Genomic DNA, 26,334 nt, shown 5'->3' on the forward strand with positions numbered 1-26,334 from the left:
GTCTAAGATCCAATCCAGGAGCACCCATTACATTTAGTTCTCATATCTCTTTAGTCTCTGATAATCTGGAAGAGTTTCTGGATCTTTCTTTTTCTTTCATAACCTTGATGTTTTTGAAGAGTACAGGCCAATTATTTATAAATTGCCCCTCAATTTATATTTGTCTGTATTTTCTCAGTATTGGGTTCAGGTTTAGTAGTACCACTGAATTGATATGTCCTTCTCAACGTAGCACATCAGGAGGAACATGATGTCTGTCTGTCTGATAATATTGACTTTGATATCTTGGTAAAGTCATGTCTGCCAGATTTCTCCATTATAAAATAGTTTTCCCTTTGAAATTAATAAGTAATTTTGGAGAGATACTTTGAGACTATGTAAATATCCTGTTCCATATCAAAGTTTCGCCCACTGGTTTTAGTTTCTATTAGTTATTTTTGCCTGAATCAGTCAGTCATCACTGTGATGGTTGCAAAGTGGTGATTTGCTAACTCTGTTACTCTACATTTGTTAGTTGTGTTCTACTATAAGGAAGAGTTTCTCCTTTTCTCCCATTGATTTATTTATGTCAGTGTGAAATCATGTGTTCCTTTTTTTCATTGAGTTATAATCCAGCACTATATTTATTTTGATGTTCAGATAGTCCTAGACTTAGCCAGTGGAAGCCTCTTCAAGTTTCAAGTGTTATTTTGATATGGCTCTGTCATTCTTTGAGTACTTCCTTACATCTGGCACAGCAATACATTTCAGGCTCATCCTATACTTTGTCTACCCCAGCCCTGGAATTGACCATTTCTCTAACATCCCTTGTGTTCTGTCTTAACGGAGAATGGTATTTAGAAACCAAGATCTGACAGTTTATGTTCTTTGCTACTGGGATGTCACTGCTTCTAGGCCCTCTCAGTGGATATAGCTAGAACACACAAACGGACGTGCACACACACACACGGAATATAAATGTACATATATACATAATATGCATTCGTGTGTATATAAGTGAGTGTATACACATATGTATACGTAAACATAAACGTACACATATCCGTATCTATTTCTATATCTGTATATATGTATGTTTGTATACACACGCACCTAACCATGAGTTAATACTGATACCTCCAAATCTGTTCTAACACTACAGAGTTCTAGTTTTCCTTCTTTCCATATTTATAACTTCCTTCTTCAACAGTGAAAACCCTGACTCCTATTACCCCCAGTATATTTACTCATTTGCTCAATCCTAGATGACACCGAAAGTAGTTTCAGAACTGCTAACCCTACCACTGCACAAAAGAAGCCTACTTCCAAGTATGTGTTTAAAACACTATGATTTGACTGTACATACTTAGTGGAATGTAACCCTGAGAGGGGTAAACAAAAATTTTATATTGTTTTCAGTAATTATGCTTTGGGGAGATCATAATGGTACTGTTTTTTGTTTGTTTGTTTTTTTCTGAAACTGTTACATATAGTGGGATAAATCAAATGAGTAATGATATTGGCACGCTTGAGAACTGAGCTTTTCAACATGGTTAAAAAGAGATAACAGATGTGTGGTTGATGAAGTTAAGTTAAAATCCCATAATCCTAAATTTGAATTAAAAATATCAATATGATCTCATGATGTATTTTTTCTTAAATGTGCTATGCATAAGGTTGTATATACTATACACACACAAACACTTCCTATTTTTGTCTACTGAATAGACTTAGAAACAATGACCAACTAAGTAGCAGTGAGCACCCCTAGAGCATCCAGACTGTTGTCGCTAACTACCATTTCCCACTAAAAGAAACTAAGACCCTTGAAAAAAATGGCTGAATCCAGGTCTGGGCAGGAAATATACAATAGGAGTGTGGAACATGTCATACCAGAAAGCAGGGGAGCTATCAAAGACTACTGATCTTTGATAAAACATACAAACATAAATACAGGCATGTCTATACCTATTGCTGTATCTGTATGTTTGTATGCACACACATACACACCCATAACCATGAGTTCACAGTGATACCTCCAAATCCATTCTAACACCAGAGTTTATTTTAGTCTCCCTCCTTTCTATATTCAACTGGATTGTGTCAAAAGAACTCAGGAGCCAACTTAAAGAGGCTCCTTCAGGCCATATTTGAACTGCAGTGCAATAAAACAGCACATATATTTAAATGTATAACTTCATTCTGTTGCTTCAAAAACCAATAAAAATCTTCATTGGTCACTTTTGTAGGATGTTGTTTTGGAAACTAATAAAATAAAGAGCATCAAACATTTAGCGTGTCTCTCCTACGTAAACTGTACATCAGGATAATCAAAAAAATGATGAGGGGAGTTGTAACCCCTAATGAAATAGTGGATCTAGGCAGTATCCATCAATTCAGAAGAAAGACAACCAGACATCATGTGCCTCTTGATGGAAATTCAGACACCACCTGTGAAATACACTTGCCGAAAGTCAAATCTTAACCTGATCAAGTCTCAAGATGTAACTCCCAGTTTAGAGGAAATACAGGGAATAGAGGAACCTATTCAATGACACAGCCAGGATGCAGGAGGCAAAATGTATACTCTGAGAAGCTATAGGACAAATACTTGGTCTCTTCAACAAATAAATTACATATGAAAAAAGAGGTAGTTCAAAGGTAGGGAGTATCTATAGATTAAAAGAGACCTGAGACAAATCAACCAATTACAATGTGTGGACCTATTTGAATCTTGATCTAAGGAAGCAAACTTAAAAAAATTGTATGAGATAAGCAGATAAATTGGAACACTAGCTAGATCGTTGGTACTAAGAATTAATTTTTTAAGTGTGGCAGTGGTAATATGATATGTTTTATAAGAGTCATCTTTGGAAATACAGATTGAAATATATAAGGATGAAACAATATGATGCCTAGGATTTGCTTCATTAACAATCTTGGAGGGTAGAGGTGTAAGAGAGTTGAAACAAGATTGTCCATAAGAGGTCATTATACTTTTTTCTACTTTTGTCTGTGTTAAAAAATTTCTGTAGTAAAATGAAAAAACTAAAAAGTGATGCTGCCAGCTCTGAGGCATTTCCCAAGAGAGCAGGACAGAGTGCTAGGAATGAGTAGCTGCCCTCAGACCACAAGCTGGGAGGGTAGGAAGCCATGTCTTTCTCTTCACTTTATCACAGCATGTAGTGGTCACTCAATAAATAATGGGTGAAGAAATGAGTGACCTTGAAAGGGCAGCTGACATTTGGGTAAATTCTGTTTTGAAATCAGTCCTATGACCCATAACTATGAGAGCTGGCCGCTCACACCATGTGGTATTTAAATGTTTTCTTATTCCTTGGGCTGCTGCTGTTAAATGTGGTGACATGGTGTGTATGATCCTCCTTCCTTCCCAGGCTCAGGCCCGATGTCACCGGATAGGCCAGAGCAAAGCTGTGAAGGTGTATCGCCTCATTACTCGGAACTCCTACGAGCGGGAAATGTTTGACAAGGCCAGCCTAAAGCTGGGTCTGGACAAGGCTGTTCTTCAGGACATCAACCGAAAGGGCAGCACCAATGGCGTGAGTATGACAGAACCTGCTCTGGAGCCTTAAGCGTTTGTCAAATAGCCCGCGCCTCTCTGGATTCTTCCTTCCTTCAGTTGTTTTAAGATTCACTTTCACTAAATTGAGTCAGCCTGCACATCTTTGTTGGGTAATTCCCTATAGTAGAGGGTCAGGTCTCTGCATTTTATAGGTGGATAAAGGAAATCTGTAGGAGCACTCATGTGGTAGGATTGCCCAACATGCAGTAACATTTCAGTAAACAGTTTTTTTTGTGTGTGTGTGAGGAAGATCAGCCCTGAGCTAACATCTGCCAATCTCCTCTTTTTTTGCTGAGGAAGACTGGCCCTGGGCTAACATCCATGCCCATCTTCCTCTACTTTATATGGGACGCAGCCGCAGCGTGGCTTGACAAGCAGTGCGTCAGTATGCGCCCGGGATCCGAACCAGTGAACCCCGGGCTGCCGCAGCAGAGCGCACACACTTAACCACTTGCACCACCGGGCCGGCCCCCAGTAAACAGTTTTTAACAGTGCCCGTTAGAAGTCAGTAGATCTTAGCACTGTTAACTTGAAATGTGTATTGTCACCATGCTTTATCTCATACCCTGGACTTTGAGCTCCCTGGGGGTATAATGGAACCTATTTTATCTGTATTCCCCATGACCCCTAACAGTACTTGCCATGTTAAAGATGTTCATTCAGTACATGATGGTCACTGAATAAATGAATGAATAAATTAGCAGCTTGAAATATGGCAGTTAATAAAATCTTTTTTCCTCTCTAGGGAGGATAAAAATTGCAGCTAAGATTCTTAAATTGTACTAAAGTATAGGCAAGCAAAGCAGAATATCTCCTTAATCTCTAGGCTCAGGACATCAGAGGTTGGGAATTAAAACCTTCTAAATAAGTTGTCTTTAGTCCAGATGTTCTATATCTTAGCTATGCATGTGTTTCTAAGTATAATACTTCAAGTTGCCAGTGCTAAGAGTCATAGAATTCCCTCTTGTGATTGATATAAAGAGAACCAGATTCTTAATTAGAATCAGGAAAGGGTGTTTTGAACTCCCATTTCCTGTTTTCAACAAGCAATTGAGAAAATCACACTTGGCACGGGATCCTTTCTTTAGTTAAGAAATGACATCATTTCCAATACTAATGTATTTATTTAATAATGAATAAATCATTATTCTTTCATTTGGTACATCTGGAGGTTTTTAAAGATACAGACTCAAACTAAAACATAAAATAGACATTAACCATATCCTCTTCAATGATGCATAGTTCTAATGGCTTGTGACATTTGATAATAAGCAATGTCCTGAAGAATGTTAGGGCCGTTGGGTCATGTGAGTTTTATCCCAGAGCTCCCTATAGAGGATTGTCTGCCTGCTCTCCCCATAGTTCTCTTGTCTTTACCTGGGTTTTCATTTTCTAAAGCTTGTTGTCCGTGTCTTTATTCTTCTGACGTGTGCAATTAGTGGAGGAACTGTGTACTGAGTCATGAAGGCCAGATTTCAGGCTGTTTTTCTCCTGTGCGTCTTCCACTTTTTGAGTAGCCTTTGGTGACCTGTCCAGGTGCAGCAGCTTTCAAAAATGGAGGTAGAGGACTTGCTCCGGAAAGGTGCTTATGGAGCCTTAATGGACGAGGAAGACGAAGGCTCCAAGTTCTGTGAAGAAGACATAGACCAGATTCTGCAGAGGAGAACCCACACCATCACCATCCAGTCTGAAGGGAAAGGATCCACCTTTGCCAAGGTATAAGACCTTCTCCAGAGTCGGTGTTGGGGTGGGAGCAAAAAGAAAGTTGTTTATTCTTTGACCCTTATAGCTAGGCTTCTGTTTCTCTAAATGCAAACTGTTAAGATTGTCTGGCGACACATCTATTCTTGGTGACACTCTGAAGATGCAGATTCTTAGAGGGAGTCTGAATAATGAGTCAGAAGCTATAGAAAGAAACCGCCACTCATAGCCTTTGGGAGCTGATCTTCTGCAGGCAGGATGACACTTCAGTTTGCAGGTTACGCTATTGACTGTTCGCAAAGACTGCTCTGAAACCCTTGAATGGTCTTCTTGATTCCCTTGTAGAGCAATCCTTGATCAGTGTCAGAGAGTTGAAGTTCCTATGAACCCTCCATTCCTTAAACTCAAGCAAGTATTTTGTTCATTTTATGAGAAAAGAGATTTTACTCAAGCTTCCCAGCATCTAGTCTAGGTGCCTCTTTCTTCTGCCCTTTAGGTCACTGGATTTAGAATTCATCTAATCAGACAACTGATCAGATCACTCTCAGGTTTCCCTGGCCACAGGCCCTGTGAGCTTTGTGACATGTTTGATTAAATCTCCGATTTGGTGACTTACGTAGGACTTTTCAGTAGGACATTTTGTGCTATGTAGGTGTCGCTCATCTCTGTACACCTCACACTGCCCAACCCAGTGCCTTTCCTGTAGCAGACATTTGCTAACTGGCGAACCGAAAGGAAAATTAAATCTAGAGAAGTTTTAAGAATTAACCCTTTTGCAGAGAGCTAGACATCAAGTAGCAAATTGCCGTTGTCTTCCAGGGGTTGTCTTCTGGCTTCCAAGTTTTAAGTTCCAAAAAATGATCCTGTAGGTTGAAATTGTGATTTCCTCACCCAATCTTTAAAATAAAATAAAAAAAGAACAGCTTTGAGATTTTCACATTCGTTTTGGAGACTCTGTTAGGTGTTTTGGTTTTGAATGCGGGTGGATAATATACTTGAATTTCTGGTGCAATTGAAGTAACTTAGGTGTTTATTATTAGTTTGTATTGTGTTCAGTGCAGTTTATTGACCCTTGTCTTCTTCACAGGCTAGCTTTGTGGCTTCAGGAAACAGAACAGACATTTCCTTAGATGACCCAAACTTCTGGCAGAAATGGGCTAAAATAGCTGAACTGGACACTGAAGCAAAGAATGAAAAGGTACAACATTAAGAATATTTTATTCCATTGAACATTTCACAGATGTCTTATAGAGCCATAAATTCCCACACAGCTCAAGTTATTTACTCCTGCGCCTTAGTTCTTAAATGAGATGCTATGTGTAACGCACTTAAAACATGCGTGGCACATAGGCAGAGCTTATAAATGTTAACTTATAATTTAAAAATGACCTAATGGGAAGTACAGTCTACTGGGCGCCCGGGAAATTAGACAAAGACAATTAGAACTGGAACTGGCCAAACAGATCAAATTCAGCCCTCTGAGCCAAGCCAGCATCCTATCCTTGGCATGTGACTCTCTTACCTCTGTTTCAACACTGCCTATGAAAGAAACTTCACCTCTGATGAATACTAGGAAAAGGAAAATAGCATGATGAAGAAAAGTTTGTTGGCTTCACCTCCGTTCTTTCAGTATCTTGAATTTTCCTATTTCTGAACGTGAGAAAGAGAATGGCCTTGGAATAATACCAGCTCTGCCACTGACTAGCTGTATGCCTTAGGGCAAGGTACTCGACCTCACTGAGACATGTGAAAAAAGGAGGTGGTGATACCCACTTTGCAAAGTTGGAGATAACATTTGTGAATGTAACTGCCTAGCCCATTGTGTGAGGCACTCCTTAAATGTTAGTTTCCCTTCCCTGCATCCCTTACCCTATCACCTCATTTCAGGCTGAGCACACATCACTTTCTACCTGTCTTCTTGGGTGAGTGTTGAGTTCTTGTGGGCCCACAAACCCAGGAGACAACCTCTGCTTATATCTATCTGATTCAGTAACGAGCATTCAGCCTTAAGCATTCTTCTGTAGGATCGCCAGAGATCGCTTAATCCGTCCTCTTTTCTCCTAATAGGAAGATTCTGCTGTCCCTTTAGTAACCTGTTTTAAGTGTTTTACAAGATCATAATTAAGAAGTTACTCTGTGTGCAGGACAGTGGGTGAGAGGGAGAAGAAAAAGCTGTTGCTCTATAGACAATAAGAAGTAGTTGGAGTATTCCAAGGTGGGAAGCAAGGTGACTGAAGCAGAGATGACACTAGAAATTTATCTGGGCTGCGTAGAAGAGTATTCAGGAGCTTAGTCTAGCTTTGGGAAGAGGTACAGGGGAAAGTGGGGAGAAGCGTCAAAGGATGGAGACTAGAGAAGAGGCAATGGTTATGGCCAGGGGAGCCACCAAGAATGAATGAGGTTCCTGAACTAGGGAGTATGTTTTCAGTGGAAGACAAAAGGTTAGCAGTTAGTGCCAGTGGAAGGCAGAAAATGAAGCAGCCGGAATATGTGTTTGCCTTCAGAAAGTTGCTGAGCAGATGGAATTCTCTGACTTGTCCTGTCTCCAGAGCGCAGACCGCCTCTGCATGCTGGGCAGAACAGCTGGGGTGCACCACTCCAGTCTTTCTTGGCAAGAGCAGACTGCCACTCTGGGCACTGGGGCGCCTTGCCTGCCCATACCCCTGTTAGGATGACTGCGGAAACAGCAGATGGTGGTGGACAGCACTGGGAGTTGGGGAATGTGCCAACTTCAGCAAGTCCCAGAGAATCCCCTCTGCTTGTCACGGACACAGCAGGTGTGCTGGGAAGAGCCTTTCCTGCTGGAGGATAAGACCAGGGTGTGATTCTTTCCCAAATGTGCCCCGAGGAATGGCAACAGGATCTGCTGGTACATTGTGATCGGGGGAGAGAGAAGTGGAGCTTTCTCCCCAACAATCCTCTCTGTTTCTAGGAAAGCTTAGTGATCGACCGGCCTCGTGTGAGAAAGCAGACCAAACACTACAACTCCTTTGAGGAGGATGAGCTCATGGAGTTTTCAGAGTTAGACAGTGACTCAGATGAAAGGCCCACGCGGTCCAGGCGCCTCAATGACAAAACCAGACGCTACCTCCGAGCCGAATGCTTCCGAGTAGAGAAGAACCTGCTCATCTTTGGGTGGGTATTGACTTCGCCTGTTTGTTGTTGTTGTTGTTTTTCCCTCTGTTTTTCAGTCCCTCAGATCTGTCCAGTGTGTCTCTCCAGTCACCCCTGGAGTTATGGGCTGATGGAGGATCTGTTAGAACAAGAGAGGACTTTCTGCCCATGACCCCAGTGGTCGTTGTAATCTCTGCTACCATATCGTAGACATGTCATGATTTTCTCATATGCTTGTCACAGCAAATCTCTGTTACTCATTTGCTGCCTGGTACTGATTTCCTGCCTTTTCCCCCCAAGGATATATAAGGAGTCACTGCAATAGATGTTACAGTTAAGACATGATTTGTGCAGGGCTCGGGCTCTGGTAGAAATAGACGGTTTAGCTTCTGGGAGCTCGCCATTGCTTTTGAATACTGCAGCTGGACTCTGTTTTAATTCCAAATTTATTCTCTGCTCCAAATATTTTCATCCCTCCCTTCTTAACATTCTAGTGGTCATTTGAAGCTCTCAATATCCCGTGTCCAGGTCATCTTAGTGACGTTTTGTGTGCTACAGCATGCAGTCCTCAAAGGCCTTTCAGGACAAAGCCCTCAGGGCGATTAATAGACCCAGCAGAGGACAAGAAGCACTCTTGGCTCCTGTCTGTCCTGTGGTGTTGAGGGCATGCCTGGCCCTTCCTCTCTCCAATGCCATTCTATATTTCCACTCTCAGCTGGGGCCGGTGGAAGGACATCCTGACTCATGGGCGATTCAAGTGGCATCTGAATGAGAAGGACATGGAGATGATTTGTCGTGCCCTGCTCGTATACTGTGTCAAGCATTACAAGGGGGACGAGAAGATCAAGAGTTTCATTTGGGAATTGATCACACCTACCAAAGATGGGCAGGCCCAGACCCTCCAGAACCACTCAGGTGAGAGGTGGCAAGGCCATACCTGAGATGCACAAACTTCTGTGCACTTCCATCCCCCTTCCTGTATTGGTCCATCTTGCTGTGCTTTGGGGGACTTCTCTTTCTCAGATATATTTCAGAATGTTACATGTGGGAAAGCATGATGATTCTTTTAGTTCTCCCTCAGAATCATCCAGTGTTACCTGTGATACTTTGTTTAAGTACAGTTGGGCCCTCTTGAAGTTTCCCACAGGCCAGTCCTTCCCACTAACCTGAGTGTCACAGGGGTTCCTCCTCTGAATTGGGAATTCATGCTGCGTGCTCTGTGGTTTGTCTTTTGCATTTCACTGTTCTGTCCCATTTCTACCTGTTTGTGCCTTTTCTTGTGCTATGCTTCTCCTTCCCTATGCTTGGCCATAGCTTACCTTCAGGTTTCAGATGGAGTATTCCTTTTTCCCTGGCTAGGTGGTAAGTTCCCGAAGGGCACAGCTTATATACACCTTTCTTGATCCTCACAGGGTACCTGGTAAATTCTTACTGCCTAACTGAACAGTCCTGGGGTTTACTAAGTAGAGGACCGGGCGCATTTACTCACCGCCATCACTACTTGGCGGACTGAGGGGTGGGGTCTGTCGTCCAGGGCCACCATGCACAGCCTGGCTGCCTCTTTGCAACCCCAGCCCAGCTCTGTTCTAACACCCATATTTAAGTTGCCTTGGCTCATCTACCTGCCTTTCTGTTTCAGGGTTGTCTGCGCCAGTTCCCAGAGGAAGGAAGGGGAAGAAAACAAAGAACCAGCTGCTGCTCCCAGAGTTAAAAAATGCAGACTGGCTGGCCACCTGCAACCCCGAGGTGGTCTTGCATGATGACGGCTACAAGAAACACCTCAAACAGCACTGCAACAAGTGAGTGCGCCCCTTCCCCACCCCCTGGTGTTAGCTCCACTCAGACTCTCCAGGCTCCTGGGACCCCCACGGGGCTGTGGGAGACCACTTGATGTTCCTATCCCACCATGCATGGTCTGGAAAGGCACGATATGTGGTCTAAGCCGGGTCAGGATTCGTTTACCTTAAAGCCTCTCTAACTCGTTTAACATCATCTCTTCTCCCCTATAACCTGACCTCTCTACCAATGCAGTTCGTACCCCCGAGGGTTTTTCTCACCTGACTGTCAAAATCCAGTTAGGGCACTGTGGTGATTTCCTTCCCCTGCCTCTGCCCCTGAGGTCACATTAGCAAGAGCAGAAGACTGGCCTTAGTGGCCACTACTCCCAGGTCCCCTGCCAAGTTGCTTCCTCTTCCAGTTTGCTGTTGCCATTTATGACCTCCAGGTATTTGATAGACATGCATTTGAGATAGTATTCTTTATATCCCTAGGCTAACAGCTGAGGTGGGTTGGGGAGAGACCAAGGCAAAAGTAATAGAAAATGAAACTCTGTTCTTGTGGAGTTTAGTTTTGGGAAGTTAGAGCACTCAGCCACAAAACAGTAAATTTGCACATGGATATTTGCATCACAGTACAGAATATCTATTAGAATTAAAGGGACCCTTAGAAACCATCTAATCTAGCTTCGTAGGCCATGCTAGACTCATCTCCCCAGCATTCCTGGTAGGCAGTGAGAAGAACTCTGCTTGCACATCTGGTTATAAAGAGTTTATTATCTTATAAATTAAGATGTTTTGCTGGCTTTTTCCCTCCTCCCTGTAACGTCCACCTAATGGTTCTGTAGTTGTGTTGGGTTGTGTTGGTTTTCTTTTACAGATGAAGTCCTATCCTTTCCCTTCATCCCTCCAAATATTTGAAGATAGGTCTCGTGCCGTAGACTGTAATAAAAATCACTGTACACAAAAGCACAAGCTCTTTGGGGACAGTAGATCTCAAGCTGAGACTTAAAGGCACATACTGTTGATGGTAGAGCCTGACTGGGGCAGCGCTTGATAGCATGTTCCTTGTGACTTAATCAGAGTCATCATGTGGGAGACAGGAGGCTCTCAGCTAGGTAAGAGGACTCATTGGTGGGAGGTATTCTGTGACAGGCTAACTGAGGATTCTGTTGTAAATGTTAAGCAACCATATTTCTTGAACAGGTGAGACAGGATGAAAAATTATATTTGGGGAGAAAAATTATTCTGCCAACAGTTTGCAAGATGGAGTAGGTAAACCTAGAGCTGAATGGCCAACTAGGAGAGTTCTGTCGTAATTTAAGTATTGATCACGAAGACGTAAATTAGGGTGCTGACTGTAGAATTGGAGAGAATGGGTCAAATATGAGAGATGTGACTAAGGAAGAATCTGTAATGTGTGATGAGGAATTTAAAAGCAGCTAACTCCATGATTATAAGCCTCATAGGCTGGGAGACTGGCAATATTTGCCGTCATGACAGAATCAGAATCATTATATTCACTAAAAGGTGAAGAGCAGAACGAAGGACTTGGGTTTTGCCTTGTTAAGTTACAGCAACAGCATTTGACTGTACATCCACAGCTGCAGATGTGGGTCTGGAGCGCTGATTGTAGGCTGAGCTGGAGAGGCTGACGTAGAACTTTCCTTGACACCTGCAGAGATGATCACAGATAGTGACCAGGACCAATTCTGACCTTTGAGGAATTCCTTAACATTTCTAACCACCACCCCCAGGACCTTTCCTGAATGCGTGCCTGACCCTGGGAATCAAAGAATAATGCAGTAAAGCACTTCTCCAAGTTCAAGGATGCTGACTGTCATTTATTATGTTGAATCTAATGGAGACCACTGTCCTCTGTAGTTCTGGCTCGTCAAGAGCCAGAGACTCAATGCTGGCAGGGACCTTGCAGCTCCTTCTGCTCAGTGTGGTTGTTCTATGGGCAGTATAGGGAGTCTTCCAGCCTCTGCTTGAGGCTTCTAATGTTGGGAGTTTACTATTTCTCAGCAAGGTTCATTTAATTACCAGATGATTCTAATTAATTGTCTTTCTGTATATGAAATTTAAAATCTGCTGCCTTGAAACTTCCACCCTTTGATCTTGGGTCCTGGTTCTGTCCTGAGGTACAACAGAGAACAGGCAGAATTTCTTCAGCATAACTGGACTGTGAGCTTCTAGAATTGTGGGCTCTGTTACTTAGCAAATTTACTGCCACCCCAATATCAGATAAGGGTTAAGACAGGCTCTAGGGTCAGGACTGCCTGGACTTAAATCCTGGCCCCATTACTTACCAGCAAGTGAATTACTTAACCTCTGTGTGCCTTCTTTCCTTCATCTAGAAAATAAGGATAATAATAGTTCCTACCTCTTAGCATTGTTAGGAGGTTTAAGTGAGCCAGTACCTGCTGGCACATAGTAAGTACTCAAAGCAATGTTTGTTTTATTAGTAGTATAGTATTTAGGGACAAGAAATTGTCATCAAAAGAACTTTAAAAAGTTGAAAAGCAACTGCTTCAAATCTAACCTGTAGGAAGTCAGGATGGTGATTATCCGTTTGGAGGTGGGGAGAGTGACTGGAAGGGGATACAAGGGTGCCCTCTGGGGAAGTGTTCCAGTTCCTGATCTGGATTCCGAATACATGTGTGTTCAGTTTGTGGAAATTCATCAAGCTGCACATTTATGTAAAGTGCACTTTCTGGAAGTATATTTTATATCCACAAAATGTTTTTTTAAAAAAAGAGATGAAAGAAAAGGCAATACTGCCATCCAAAATGTTAATGGGTTTTGTTTGGCTAAGGAAAGGGTGTGACAGACCTGCTCCAGCTCTCCTTCCCTTGGAGTTCAGATGCCAACTGGGATTATCCTCTCACTCTGGGAGGAGGTGGCTCTCTAAGAGGGGCTGTCCATCTGTCCTCTGAATTGATTTGCTTCTCATATGGAGAATAAGTGAATACCATTGGCTTCAAATTGTGTCCTCTCATGCTACAGATACTGCCACATATCAACACATTTGCTTCTCTTTAGAGAAACAGAAACAGCTCTCTCTCTTACATCTTCAGGAAAGCCTTCTTCTGATGAGCTAGATCTAAGCAGGCAGGAATTCTATACCTAAGACACCCTCGTTCCAGTTCTACTGAGGCTCTCAGCTGCTACCAACCAGGTAGAAAGATCAGTGACGGTTGTAAATTCTTAGAGTTCTTATTCTCTGAGCTTTAAAAAAAAAAAAAATCTCGAAATTATTTGAGTTGATTGACAGCTGAGGAAAGAATTGTATACCGGAAAAGTAAGGGTTCTTTCCAATCTAAAAGTTCTAACTTTGTGTGTTGCCATCTACAACTCAAGCTCACGGTGGCAGTTTCTACCCAGATATAAGAAATTATGCTTTTTTAGAGGCCTCAACCCTTCATTAGTAACATCTTTTGAGTAGATAATACGTGTATGTGTTAAAAAAAAATTTTATCAAAAGTAAGTTTTCCTCCCACCTCCAGTTCCCTTGTTTCCCTCTCCAGAGGCAACCACTGTTACTGGTTCTTCCAGAGAGACCCTGGGCGTGGACCAGCATAGGGGAATGTATAGCCTCCTTTTATCGTCCCTAAAATAATACGTACTTTACGTGCTATTTGCTCTCTTTTTTTTTTTTAAACAACTTATGTGTAGATCAGTTCTTACATAAGTATATGTAAATTGGCTTTTGTTTTTAATAGTTAGCCTTTACTCTTGACTGCTATTGAGCAAGTTACAAGTATTTCCAAACCTCTTTGCAGCTTAGCCGTGAATATGAAGCATCTCCTGAAACGTGATCAGCTTCTCTGTGCCTGCCCTTACTTTCACCCTGGTTTTGCATACATTGAGCCTTCCCTTCCCTCGACCCCCACTGTCATCTTCTGCGCTCTCATTCTCTCTTGGTAGGTCTTGTTTCACAATTAGACTGCTGTGGGCTCTTCAAGAACAGGGTTAAATTGTTTACTTTCGTTATGTGCGTCACAGTACCCAGCTTTTGCAGGGCACACAGTAGTTGCCCACCAAATACTTAATTGCCTTGTCTCAATCACGTTCAGTGCATTCCCACAAGCCTGAGTGTGTTCCATGCACAATCACAGTGAAGTGATCACCTCAGGAGAGAAGACATGAATACTTTCTGGCACTATTGTTTTGAAAAAGACTTCAGATGTTCACATAACGCTATACAAGTGAAAAGTCTTTGAAAGCAGCACTGCTCAACCTGACTCACTCTTCAGGAAACTAGTGAACTGGTAACCAGCCTCTTGGAAGGCAGCTCTGCCTAAGAGGTCATTGTGGCCATATGGAAGGGGTGAGTACTCTTAAGAACCAGGAGGAACGCTGTTTCTGCTGCCCCCCATGATTCATAGGGTCATGTAACAGATGACTGATGAGATACATTTTTCTTGTGTAAAATGGGGATAATCACAATAACATCTGCCATCAGTACCTAGTGTTTTGTTTTTCTAATGCTTTCTCGTGTGTTACTTCATATCACTGATGACATGGGAATGCCCAGAATTTCCCAGTGTCAACTTGGGGATGGCAGTTCACAGGCACTCGTGGGTTCTAACGTGTTTGCATCAATGTGTTCACCTTTCATAGGGTGCTTTTGCGAGTCCGGATGCTGTACTACCTGAAAGCTGAAATCCTGGGAGAAGCAGCTGATAAAGCATTTGAAGGCACTCCCGCCAGGTAAAACAAGTCAACCTTAGCTCTCAATGTTCAAGAATCCCTATAAAGTGCCTGTTGGTGAAGAGGACAAACCTGCCTGTGCTTCAAGAGGCCTATGTTCCCACCCGCCCAGGATCAATTCCCTAGATGGAAGCGCAGGCAGGTAGAGTAAGGGCAGTGCAGTCAGGTCACCTACAAGTCAGGTAAAGGAGAAAACTTTCTTAGAAACACAGCTTTTAGTGAAGTTTTTAGTTAGTTTTTTTTCCCAGTGGTGTTGTAAACTTTCTTTGAAGACAGTCGTTTCTCTACCTTAAGTAATCGTCGTAGGATGAGTATTAATTACTTTGATACTCTTGATCCAACAGGTATACACTGGAAGTTGTACTCAGAATCCCAGTCTTGGCCTTAGTACTCTTCTGCATTTGAGTGTTTTCCTTTATTTGCTAATCATGTTAATAATACCTTGTGCCCTGTTTGATTTTTTTCCACCTTAGTTTTGTAAGTTAGTGTTTCCAAAGCTGTAGAATCCTGTGGGAATCCCCCAAAATTTCAGGGAATGAGGCTGCGAAGCTCCCAGCTAGCACTTGGTCCAGCTGTCAGATAGTCACACTTTGTAGGTGGGATCACCAGACAGCCTTCGCCTTCCCCACGTCTGCAGTTGGCAGCCCTGTACAATACCTGTCATTCTCCGAGGACACCAGAAGTGTTGGTATTTCAACTTTGCTTTGAGATGACCTCGGGCCGTGGTTTCTTCTTTCTCTTTCTTTCCGTTGGGCAATGCTAATGGCTCTAGTGGTCCTAGGAGCACTAAAGAAGGAGAGAGGTGAAGAACATTGACAGTCCTACCCAAGGAGCAATTTGTTATCAGGAGAGAGCATCACAATGACTATTATTACTTGATATGCTTTCTGTAGTTACTGTAGTCATTTCTAGTGGGGATAGAGAGATTGAGTGTTGTGGTAAAAAGATTCAATTTGTGAGTCATATAAATGCAGCAGAATTTAACCTTACCTTTTATATCAGGTGTTACCTGTCAGAAATAATCTACCTGAACTTACTCATCCCCATCATGTGCTTTCTTAGACATGTAGATGGGTGGAAGCCAAGTAGAGCATAGGGAGGGTGAATCCATGGCCCCGCCTCTTCCCACTTTCCCTCTGCTTTCTCGATCTCGGCTCACACTTGTCCTTTTCAGGTTTAATGCCTTATTATGGAGAAGTGGCCATAAGGAATGAATAACAGTTCATCCCAGAAAAGTCATTCAGCCCATGGCACCATGCAGACAGAGCAGTGGAGCCAGATAGGGAGCATTGCCTGGAAAGGGGGGGGCCGGGGAACACCCTCCCCACAGAGGGAGCTGGACCTGGCAAGGGGCAGTAAGCCTGTGTCACAGTAGCAGCCTGATGGAAGAAGAAACTTCAAATGCTGCAGAGGAACCATCCCAGACAGCTGGGAGGTGGGAGAGAGAAGCCATCCAGGTAGATGTTCTCCCCCAAAATCCAAAGCCTTCAAATTGTAAGGACTGTTCTCAGCCAAATGAAGATAGTGAGCTAAGGGTCCATGTGAGCTTTCAGAACATGGACAGAAACTGAGAGGGGCTGATGGTACAGGCCTGCTAACCCCTGCATGTCTGCTCCCTAGGGCGAGTGATGTTCAGGGGCAGTGCAGTTTGTGATCAGTTTTGACCCAACAGACCATTAGCAGACCACTGCCGGGAGGTGCCACCTATCCTCTGAAAGGCTCTCTTCATATCCCCACATGTACCAATGCAGACTCGCTTATCCTCAAACAGCGCTTGAGATCTCTGCATGTGGAACCGAGATGATTTGAGCACTTTTTGGCATTTGATCATGTATGAATTTAACCACTTGGGAGGTGTTCTACCTTCAGATGACCAATATATTGATGGTTTTTGCTGTAGTTCTCAACTGCAGATGCACATCAGAATTACCTTATACGTGTAGATCCCAAAGCCCCACCCCAGGCCAGCTGATGATGATTTCTCCAAGAGGTGCTTCAAGATTCTGTGTCAGTCAGCCTAAGGTGGAGCCTGGAAATCAAGAACATATGCAGAAATAGCTCACTGATGGAAAGCCCTGGTTAGGAAATCTTGCCCCACAACTTTCTGAATCCTTGTTACGTCAGTGTCTAAGCTTGCAGTTAGCGATGTGGCTATTAAGGGTTTGGCCAGTAGCTCTTGTGTTTTCTGTCTATGTTGAAGGAACTTTGAGTCCGTGCTCTTTCTTCCACAGGGAGCTAGAAGTGCCTCTGCCCGACATCGACTACATGGAGATCCCAGTGGATTGGTGGGATGCTGAGGCCGATAAGTCCCTTCTGATTGGCGTGTTCAAACATGGTGTGTATTTCAGTGAATGTTTTCCCTTTCCTGAAAAATTCCATAGTCCCGTTGTACGTCTCTCTCAGAGTGTAGAGCCTCACCTCTGTTCTCAGAATTTTGACCAGATGAATGTGTGAGTCATGAGAATACAGTGAATGTTAATATCAGAGAGGAACTTCAAAAGGGCAACTGTGGCTGCAAAGAGCTTGTTCAGTGTGTATCTTCCTCACGCTAGCCTGTCCACGCTGTCGGGCCTGGGACTACTCACTCTCAATCACTCTTACAGTCCCAGCACCTGCCCTAGCGCCTGGCACATAGTAGGTACCAGTGTTTCTTGAGTGAAGGAATAAATACACAGGGAAAGTGTCAGGTTTCAGCATTTCATATGTATGCAGAAGCCTAAGGTTATTTTACGTAATCTGTATATTCCTAGTGTGTATCTTTTGCTCTATTGGTATAAAAATTTAAGAATAGAAGATGGCATGGACATCCTCTTCTTTAAATGTGGTAACCAAGAGTAAAGGGAACTGAGAGAAGTTTTTTGAGTAGCTTGGAAAACCTGAAAGAAGTGCCCCCTTTCTTCACTTCTGGCCCTGTTCCTGCCCTTGCTTTCAGATAGTAGTTAAAAGAACGGATGAAAGTCCCAGATGATAGTCACTGTCATGTGCCTGATACATGCCTTCCTGCCAGTTGAATTCACTGACATTTTAAACTGGAGAGTAGAGTTTAAAGTAGGAAGAGTTAGATGTACCTGGTTTTCGCTGTCAGCTCTGCCACTTACTAAATACCTGACCTTGGGCAAGTCATAAACTTCTCTGACCTATTTCCTCGCCTGTACAATGAGAATACTATCAAAACAACCTACCTGGAGGGTTGTTTCAAGATTACATGGGACAATATACGTAGACTGCCTAGAACAGTGCTTGGTACTTAATAAAGGCTTGATGCTGCTCCACTGCCGCTTGTTGCTCTGCCTTTGGAAGGTTAACTTTCTAACACATGCCTTATGAGTACATTTCTTCAACATTTGCAGGCTAACCAGTTACATTTACTTAACAGCCATGCCTGTGCATATTTTAATGAGGAATCCTCTCAAAACTTGGATTCTGGTGTTACAAATGCAGGCTTTGGGAGGTCCAGTGCTGCTGGGAGCTCTTTGTCAAACCACTGGGGTTAGGTTAGAGCAGCGCTGTCCAACAGATGTGATGATGGAAATGTCCTGTTTCTGTACTGTCCGCTATGGAAGCCACTAGCCACGTGTGGTTGTTGAGCACCTGAAACATAACTAGTACAACTGAGCAACTGTATTTTAAACTTTATGTAATTTATTTAATTCAAATTTAACTAGCCACATATGGCTCCTCTGTTGGACAGTGCAGGGCTAGAACTCAGCTCTGAAGTGGGAAGAAGCAGCATGTGATGTCTTTGTTAAGTACAAGGAACCATGGTGTAACTGAAACTTGGTTTAATCTAATTTTGGAAAGAACCCTGAAGAAGACAAGCTGCTGAAGGCATCCAAATTCCAGAGCATCCAAATTTGGTGTGTGCGGGAAAGTCTATTGACCCTGTATCTCATTTCAGTGGTGGTTTTAGGGCACATTGCTGAATCCCTGATGGAGACCATGTGATGTGAGCAGAGGACACAACCTAAAGTCCCAGCAGTATGACAGATAGAACTTAAACATACTTCCTCTCCGTCCCCCAGCCCAACACACACACCACAGACATACAGAAAGCCTAGGTGAATTATGACAAGTATTAAACTACCTCGCTGAACTTGAAAGAAATAAAGCAAAATCGCCAAATGAGAGGTCGCTTAATGCCAGAGCTGAAAGCTCAGGGGCTGATATGACAGCAGACCAGAGGGACTGGGTTTTTAATACCCACACAGAAGTGGAGGAAAGGACGGCAAGTAAAGGCTCTCTGACTGGCCCAGGGAAGCAAAACTGGAAGAACATACTCCTGAGAGATGAAGAAATGGAGACATGAAACAGATGATGAGATGGAAGATAGAATCAGATTGACATCTAAGGGGTAAAAGAAGGTATGCCGGGCAAATATTAACAGCCACCACCAACAAAAAAACAAAACCTGGTATGGCAAAATCAATATCATACAAAAAGACTTCAAGGAGAAAAGCATAATTTGGGATAAAGAGGGTCATTACACAGTGATGATAAGTATAATTTACTGGAAGATATGGCTAACAGTGTAGTCCTAGAATATGTAAAAGAGGACAGGACTCTAAGGAGGCTCAAGACCTTTTCTCTCCGAGGAAAGGCAAGTAAATATTGACACAATACCTACTAGTTTCATAATCTCTGATCAAGGTTTAGGGGAATGAGATTAATCAATTGATCTTTCTTAGTCTCATATCAGAAACAGAGGATCAGCCAGATGATGTCTAAGGTCATTTCCAAATCTAAAACTCGTAATCTCTGTGAAGCAGTTTTGGGGAGTGTAAGTTAATTATTCCTAAGTGTTTCCTGAGCACACTTGTGAGAACTTAAGATGACACATCACCCATTCCATTTAAATTCTCCCAGATTGCCAGTTGAGGTGAACTCGGTATTCCAAGTCAGGGCTGAGAGGCAGGTGCTAGGAAGGCGATATGTGCAATGCCTGAAGCGCCTCATTTTGGTATATGATGATTTTAGCAGACACACTGTAAAGATGGGGAAAACCCAACCTCTATACCCAGAGCTAGGGGACTGGTCCTAAGCCACACGTGCAGACTGGCTCACTCTTAGATAGGACTAGACCCATTTAGTTGGATGGTAACGTTGAATCAACCTAGACTACATTGGACAGATGCCTGTGGTTGGCCTCATGGGCCCATCCTCCTTGGAGTCTTCCAGAGTTCACATCAGATCCTACTCCTGGCTGGGTGCTGCCCTTGGGACATTCCATGAGCATAGGCTTAGACGTGTCCTTATCTGGGTAACACACCTGACCACCCCTGTATAACTTAGCCCTCGCCATAGTATCACCAAGCCCACACAACATGTCTTTCCAGGTGACAATCAAACTCCCAGATACCCAGCAGCTAGTGGAGATGTGACATTTCCAGAAGAACAAGCTGTCTGGTGTTCACTTTTTCAGAAATCTATCAGGAAGTCCTCTCTGCCTTGCCTCCATGCCTTGGAGGCATAAGTGTGAGCTATAGTGCTGCAAGCATTTTCTTTGTTAAGAAACACACAGCTGTTCATTGTCTGAGGTTTTATGGCTCTTTTAGTCCACCCTAGACATAGCCTGCTACAACCCTGCTTAGATCAGAAGAACATAGCCATGGTTCCATCTCCAAGCTGACCCCCATGGAAGAATTGGCTGAATCTTTGGTTGCTTGCAGCCAGAAGGGCCCTGTAGCAAACCTATTCTGAATGATGCCCTTGACAGCTCTCATTTGCGTTAAGTGACTACCACCCTTCTAGGGCAGCCTGGATTTATGAAATTTTCATCAAGATAGGGAGTTCAGGGGCTGGCCTGATGATGCAGCGGTTAAGCGTGCACTCTCCGCTTCGGCAGCCCAGGGTTCGCAGGTTCGGATCCTGGGCGCCCACCGACACACTGCTTGTCAAACCATGCTGTGGCAGTGTCCCATATAAAGCAGAGGAAGATGGGCATGGATGTTGGCCCAGGACCAATCTTCCTCAGCAAAAAGAGGAGGATTGGCATCGAATGTTAGCTCAGGGCTGGTCTTCCTCACAAAAAAAAAAAAAAAAAGATATGGAGTTTAGTATTTCTGTTCATATTCTTAGGAGCTTTTAAACTAAGTGAAGGGGCAAGCAGCCTATGCTCCCTCAAAGGCCTGTCATTTTACTACTTATTTCTTTGTATTGCTATTACAGCTCCTACTTCTCTCTTTTCGGGACAGTTGTTAGGGGTTTTCTGGGGAACCGAATCAGTCACTCTTCCTCGCCTCCAGCTTCATTGCTGATTGAGAAATAAAAATGCAGAATCTCTGTAGACTTCAGACCCACACATGACAAGAGAAAGTCTGCAGAGTTGAAACTTACCCAGTTAGTAGGCACCTGGAGGAACCTGGCCTGGTTCATGCCCTGTCAAGCACAGAATGCATGAAGTCAGGACAATAATGGACAGGTAACCTCCCTAATAGTAAAGGGTCAGTGGAAGATGCTTTCACCATCTCATTTATCAGATAAAGCACCCCTATTTTTATGGAGAGGAGCAGGTGATTTCATCGAGACAGAGCATCAAGAACATTTCTGTTCTCATGTGAGCTGAAGTAGAACATGGGGAGAGGGTGAGAACGGTTCTTCCTACAGTAATTATTGGAAAAGAGTTGGCAAAACTGACTCATCCAGTCAATTTTTTGTCAAGTGTGTATGGTGTCAGGCCCTGTGCTGGGTACTGAATATATAATGATGAGCAGGTTCTGTTCCTAAGGAGCCCATAGTCTCATGAGAGAGACAGTAATCAAATAATTTCCCTAAGAAATAAGTGAATAAAGAAGAACAGAAGGCACCACAGTTTCTCTTGCCGTATGCCTCATGTGGTCAGCACTGTCACTGAGATGGCAGGAGAGTCACTTTGGATTAAAAGATAAAGTACCCGCAGCTCCTCAGAGAACAAGTACCAGGTGCTGCCTGTAGGGTGAAGGATAGAACTGCATCAACAGTAACAGTAGAACAAAAGGGAAAATAGAAATGGAATACCCAACAAAGTCAGGTTTGTTGTTAGTAGCGAAGCTGGTTCTCATTTTAGGTACACCGTCTTCCATCACCTGTGATGGTGTCTCTTTGTATATACTACAGAGCTAGAAATTGACTTTGTTTCCTAGGAGCAACATGGAAATGGGTTTCCCCCAAGATAATTTGATATAACAATAGATTTGGATCTTTTACTTGGCTAAATCCTGTCTCATTAAAAGATTACATTAGATTAAATAAAATAATAACATTCTCATGCATGGACTTTATCAAATTAAAAGTGATATTCTTTCATTACTTTGCCTCCCTTTTGACATCTCTCTTCTGGTGTGGTGAGGGGCAATTCCAAAGGCCTGGCCAGTGGATTAGAATTCCATACTAAATTTGTGAATACAGAGGCAACAGATCCATTTTAATCCAAATAACAATCACAATAGTCCTCTTTAAATTTCATCCCTTGCATCCATCACCTTGCGCAGCTTCCCTTTCTAACACATGAGATAAAATTGGACTATAGGAAAACAAGGCCCATTCAGGAGATAACAAGGTGTTCAGAGTTGGGGGGTGAGGGGACAAAGTTGCAAAACCAACTTGCCTGATTCCTTTTGCTGTCCAAAAGAAGCAAACAAGTGAGAATTGTATCTGTATCTTTTGTCTCTTCACAGACACAGAATATTTACATTTACAATATTTACATCTTTCATTTTTGGTTAAGCGCTTCTTAGATGTGTCTAGTTTAGTTCAAGGATCTTCCCTTGATAAGAAATCTTACGCAATCCGATTAATGTTAAATAAGTATTTTTTGTTTGTTTTGTTTTGTTTTTTACTTAATAAGGGAAATAAAATGACTGTGTAGGGCCCAGGGCAGATTTTGTTCTGACATGACTTCTTATGTTTCTCATTACTCCTGATCAGGGTATGAGAGGTACAATGCCATGCGAGCAGACCCAGCACTTTGCTTCCTGGAGAAAGTCGGGATGCCAGATGAGAAGTCCCTTTCTGCAGAACAGGGTGTTATGGATGGGACCTCAGACGTTCCCGAAAGGTGAGAAGCTGCATAGACCAGCTGTGATGTGACATGTCATGTGACAAATCTCTGACCCCTTCCACATGTACCTAGCGCTCTCATAGTCTCTTCCTCGCAGTCTGGCATCTCCCTTAAACCTTGCAGTGCTGGAATTGCCTTCCAGAATTGCTGCTTTGGTTTTATCTTGCTATGCCTCAGGCCTTGTCTTTGACTTCTAAGCACTTGGAACCAAATACCAGTTCCTGTCCTTCACGAGTTCCCCAAGCTGCCCACCATCCTGCCCTGTTCCTTAACCAGACTCATTTCCTGTCTGGTCAGAGGATTCTCAAGGAAGAATTCAGACCTCTCATACCTGGCGGAAAGCTAAGAAGAGACACAGCAAGTACAGGCTTCTTGACCCTGAAATTCCAGCATTATTTAAGGATTGCATGGTCCATGCTTAAGGTGGATGGATTTAGGAGCCACTGTTTGATGAACATGGCATTTAGGTCTTGTCCATGGGTTGTGTGCAAAAAGTAAGGAGGTATCCCCTGTGGCCGAGTTTTATTTACTGTTGGCATAACCCCCAAATATGTAAATTCATAGGAAAGCTAAATAAACAGCCAAGAGCTATGGTTCTCCAAAATATATATATATTTGGAAAACACAGTACGTATCTCTTAGCTTGTATTTGGTAAGCTTTTGACATGGCTGCTTTGCATTGCCTAGGGCTGTGGCTAGTCCTGGACATGAGGGCATGGCACTGCCAGGAGCCCCTAACCATCAGCTAAAGCCAAGAGAAGAGTGAAACACATTTTCCATCTGTCCTTAACCCCTGATGAACCCTTTAGCTACCATAACATTCTCCTCCCCAAAGGTGTTTCCTATGGGCAGATAATAAAGATTCGTTCAGAGAGATGTTAACAAATGCCCAAGTGACTGGTGATGCTAACGTTAGATTCACTGGGTCAAGGCAAACACTGCCTGGGTGGAGTACCTGAATGTGGCCTGCAGCTTATATTTTTTGGGGTGCCTGCTCTTTCTGTGGTTAAGCAGTGAAGGTAGGAGGTTCTCCTGCCTCCAGGAGCTGAGCAGCAAAGACAAGAATGTTTGAGACAGGAATACTGCAAAATCAATTTTAAAGGGAGACGTGAAAAATGGATAGGCATCAGCAATAGTTAAGCTCGTAAGAGAGAAGACATTAGGCAGCTCACCTAGAGGCAAGTATCTGATGGTAGAGGGCGAAATGTCCTTCCTTCCTAGCAGTTGCGGCAGAGCTCCCTTTCGAGGAAGTGACTGCTGCCACATGTAAATGATTCTGTGTGCAGATTCATCCTGCTCTGATCTGGGTGTTGGCACATCAGGACTCACTTGGTTTGCACAGCCTTCAGTCTCTAGAGTCTGTTCTTTTATCAAAGCCACACATTCAGATAACTCGTGATGGACAGTAATTACCTTTTTTATGATAGTATTATTGCTGAATAGCCGGCCTCTGAACTTGCCTGAGTAGATCATGAGTCTCCTGCTGAAATCTCAGCTGAGTGGAGGTCCTTGCCCATAGAAGTTAGGACCCTGGAAAAAGGAAGATTTTGAGACTTTGTGGGGAAAGGGATCTACTAATATTCCTTTTGGTCAGCGATTTAGGGGGTTTTCTTGTAATCATCCTGGTTGCAAAATAGCTCCTAGGTGGTGTGTGATGCTTTTCTTTTTTTTAAATTTTATTTAGAGGCAACTTGGATAAAGAAGACAATACTGAAGACAAATTAGATGGCCTCCAGAAACAAATGGTGAGTCAAATGGTGCTGTATTGGTAATCCACACGATCTTGAATATCAAGAGAGAAATCCACATCTTGGTAGTGGTCTTGGGGAACTTGATTGCATTGCTGCAGTTGCATTGCATTTTCCCCAACATTTTACCATAAAAATTGTCAACATAAAGACTGCATTGCACTTTTATTCTAATGAAACTTTTGATTTTGAGATAATTGTGTATTTTAGATGCAATTGTAAGATATAATACAGAGTGATCCCATGTACCTTTTATCCAGTTTCCCACCATGGGAACCTCTTGCAAAACTGTAGCACAGTATCACAACCAGAATGCTGACATTGATGAGTCAAGATACAGGACATTTCCATGACCACAAAGATCCGTCATGTTGCCCTTTTATAGCCACATCCACTTCCCACCTGCCTTCACCTCGTTTTTAATAACGGGCAACCACTACCCTATTCTCCGTTTGTATAATTTTGTCATTTTAAGAATCTTATATTAATGAAATCATACCATATGTAACCTTTGGGGATTGGCTTTTGTCACTCTACGTGATTCCCTGTAGACTGATCCAGGTGGTTGTCTGTAACAATAATTCATTCCTTTTTATTGCGGAGTAGTAGTCCATGGTGTAGATGTACCACAGTTTGTTTTATCATTCATCTATTAAAGGACATCTCGGTTGCTTCCAATTTCTGACTATTATGAGTATCTTTGTAAACATTAGCATACAGATTTTGTGAGAACATACATTTCCATTTCTCTGGGATAAATGTCCAGGAGTATAATTGCTGGGTCATACAGTAGTTACATGTTTAGCTTTTTTAAGAAACTGTCAAGCTGTTTTCCAGAATGGCTGTACCATTTTACATTCCCACCAGCGGTGTATAAGTGATCCACTTTCTCCTCATCCTCACTAGCTTTTGGTGTTGTCACTACTTTTTAATTGAGCCATTTTGATAGGTGTGTAGTGATATCTTGTAGTGTTAATTTGCATTTCCCTAATGACTAATGGTGTTTAATTGCTACATGTCTGCCTCTTCAGTGAAATGTTTCTTCTTGTCCTTTGCCCATTTTCTAATTGCATTGTTTCTTTGTTTACTATGGATATTTGAGAGTTCTTTATATATTCCAGATACTAGTTTTTCGTCAGATATGTGGTTTGCAAATATTTTCTCCCACCCTGTGGTTTGTCTTTTTATTCTATTCACGTTGTCTTTCTCAGAATAAAAGTTTTAATTTGGATGAAGTCCAACTTATCAGTTTTTCCTTTTATGGATCATGCTTTTGGTGTCAAGTCTAAGAACTCTGCCTACCTGTAGATCCCAAAGATTTTCTTCTATGTTTTTTTCTAAAAGTTTTATAATTTTACATTTAAATCTGTGATCCATTTTAAGTTTTTTTATATAAAGAGAATTCATTTTTTTACCTGTTAATATCCAATTACTCTAGAACAATATGTTATAAAAAGCTATCTTTCCTCCATTGACTTGCTTTTGCACCTTTGTCAAAAAGTCAGTTGAGGGGCCGGCCCGGTGGCGCAAGCGGTTAAGTGCGCGTGCTCCGCTGTGGCGGCCCGGGGTTCGCTGGTTCGGATCCTGGGCGCGCACCGACGCACTGCTTGGTAAGCCATGCTGTGGCGGCGTCCCATATAAAGTGGAGGAAGATGGGCACCGATGTTAGCCCAGGGCCGTCTT

General features: G+C 42.8%; 1 protein-coding gene across 1 annotated transcript in view; it reads left to right on the forward strand.

The window, feature by feature from the left end:
* CHD6 (chromodomain helicase DNA binding protein 6) overlaps positions 1-26,334 on the forward strand; it is a 199,391-nt gene that overhangs the window by 134,249 nt on the left and 38,808 nt on the right. The window contains exons 18-27 of the mRNA XM_058562676.1: positions 3,375-3,539; positions 5,099-5,278; positions 6,351-6,461; positions 8,196-8,398; positions 9,093-9,292; positions 10,017-10,176; positions 14,779-14,868; positions 17,100-17,203; positions 22,771-22,900; positions 24,588-24,648. Coding sequence (XP_058418659.1) covers positions 3,375-3,539; positions 5,099-5,278; positions 6,351-6,461; positions 8,196-8,398; positions 9,093-9,292; positions 10,017-10,176; positions 14,779-14,868; positions 17,100-17,203; positions 22,771-22,900; positions 24,588-24,648 — 1,404 coding nt within the window. The remainder of the gene's footprint in view (positions 1-3,374; positions 3,540-5,098; positions 5,279-6,350; positions 6,462-8,195; positions 8,399-9,092; positions 9,293-10,016; positions 10,177-14,778; positions 14,869-17,099; positions 17,204-22,770; positions 22,901-24,587; positions 24,649-26,334) is intronic.

The sequence above is a fragment of the Diceros bicornis genome, chromosome 19 (genome assembly GCF_020826845.1).
Source record: "Diceros bicornis minor isolate mBicDic1 chromosome 19, mDicBic1.mat.cur, whole genome shotgun sequence".
In the NCBI taxonomy this organism is placed as follows: Eukaryota; Metazoa; Chordata; class Mammalia; order Perissodactyla; family Rhinocerotidae; genus Diceros; species Diceros bicornis.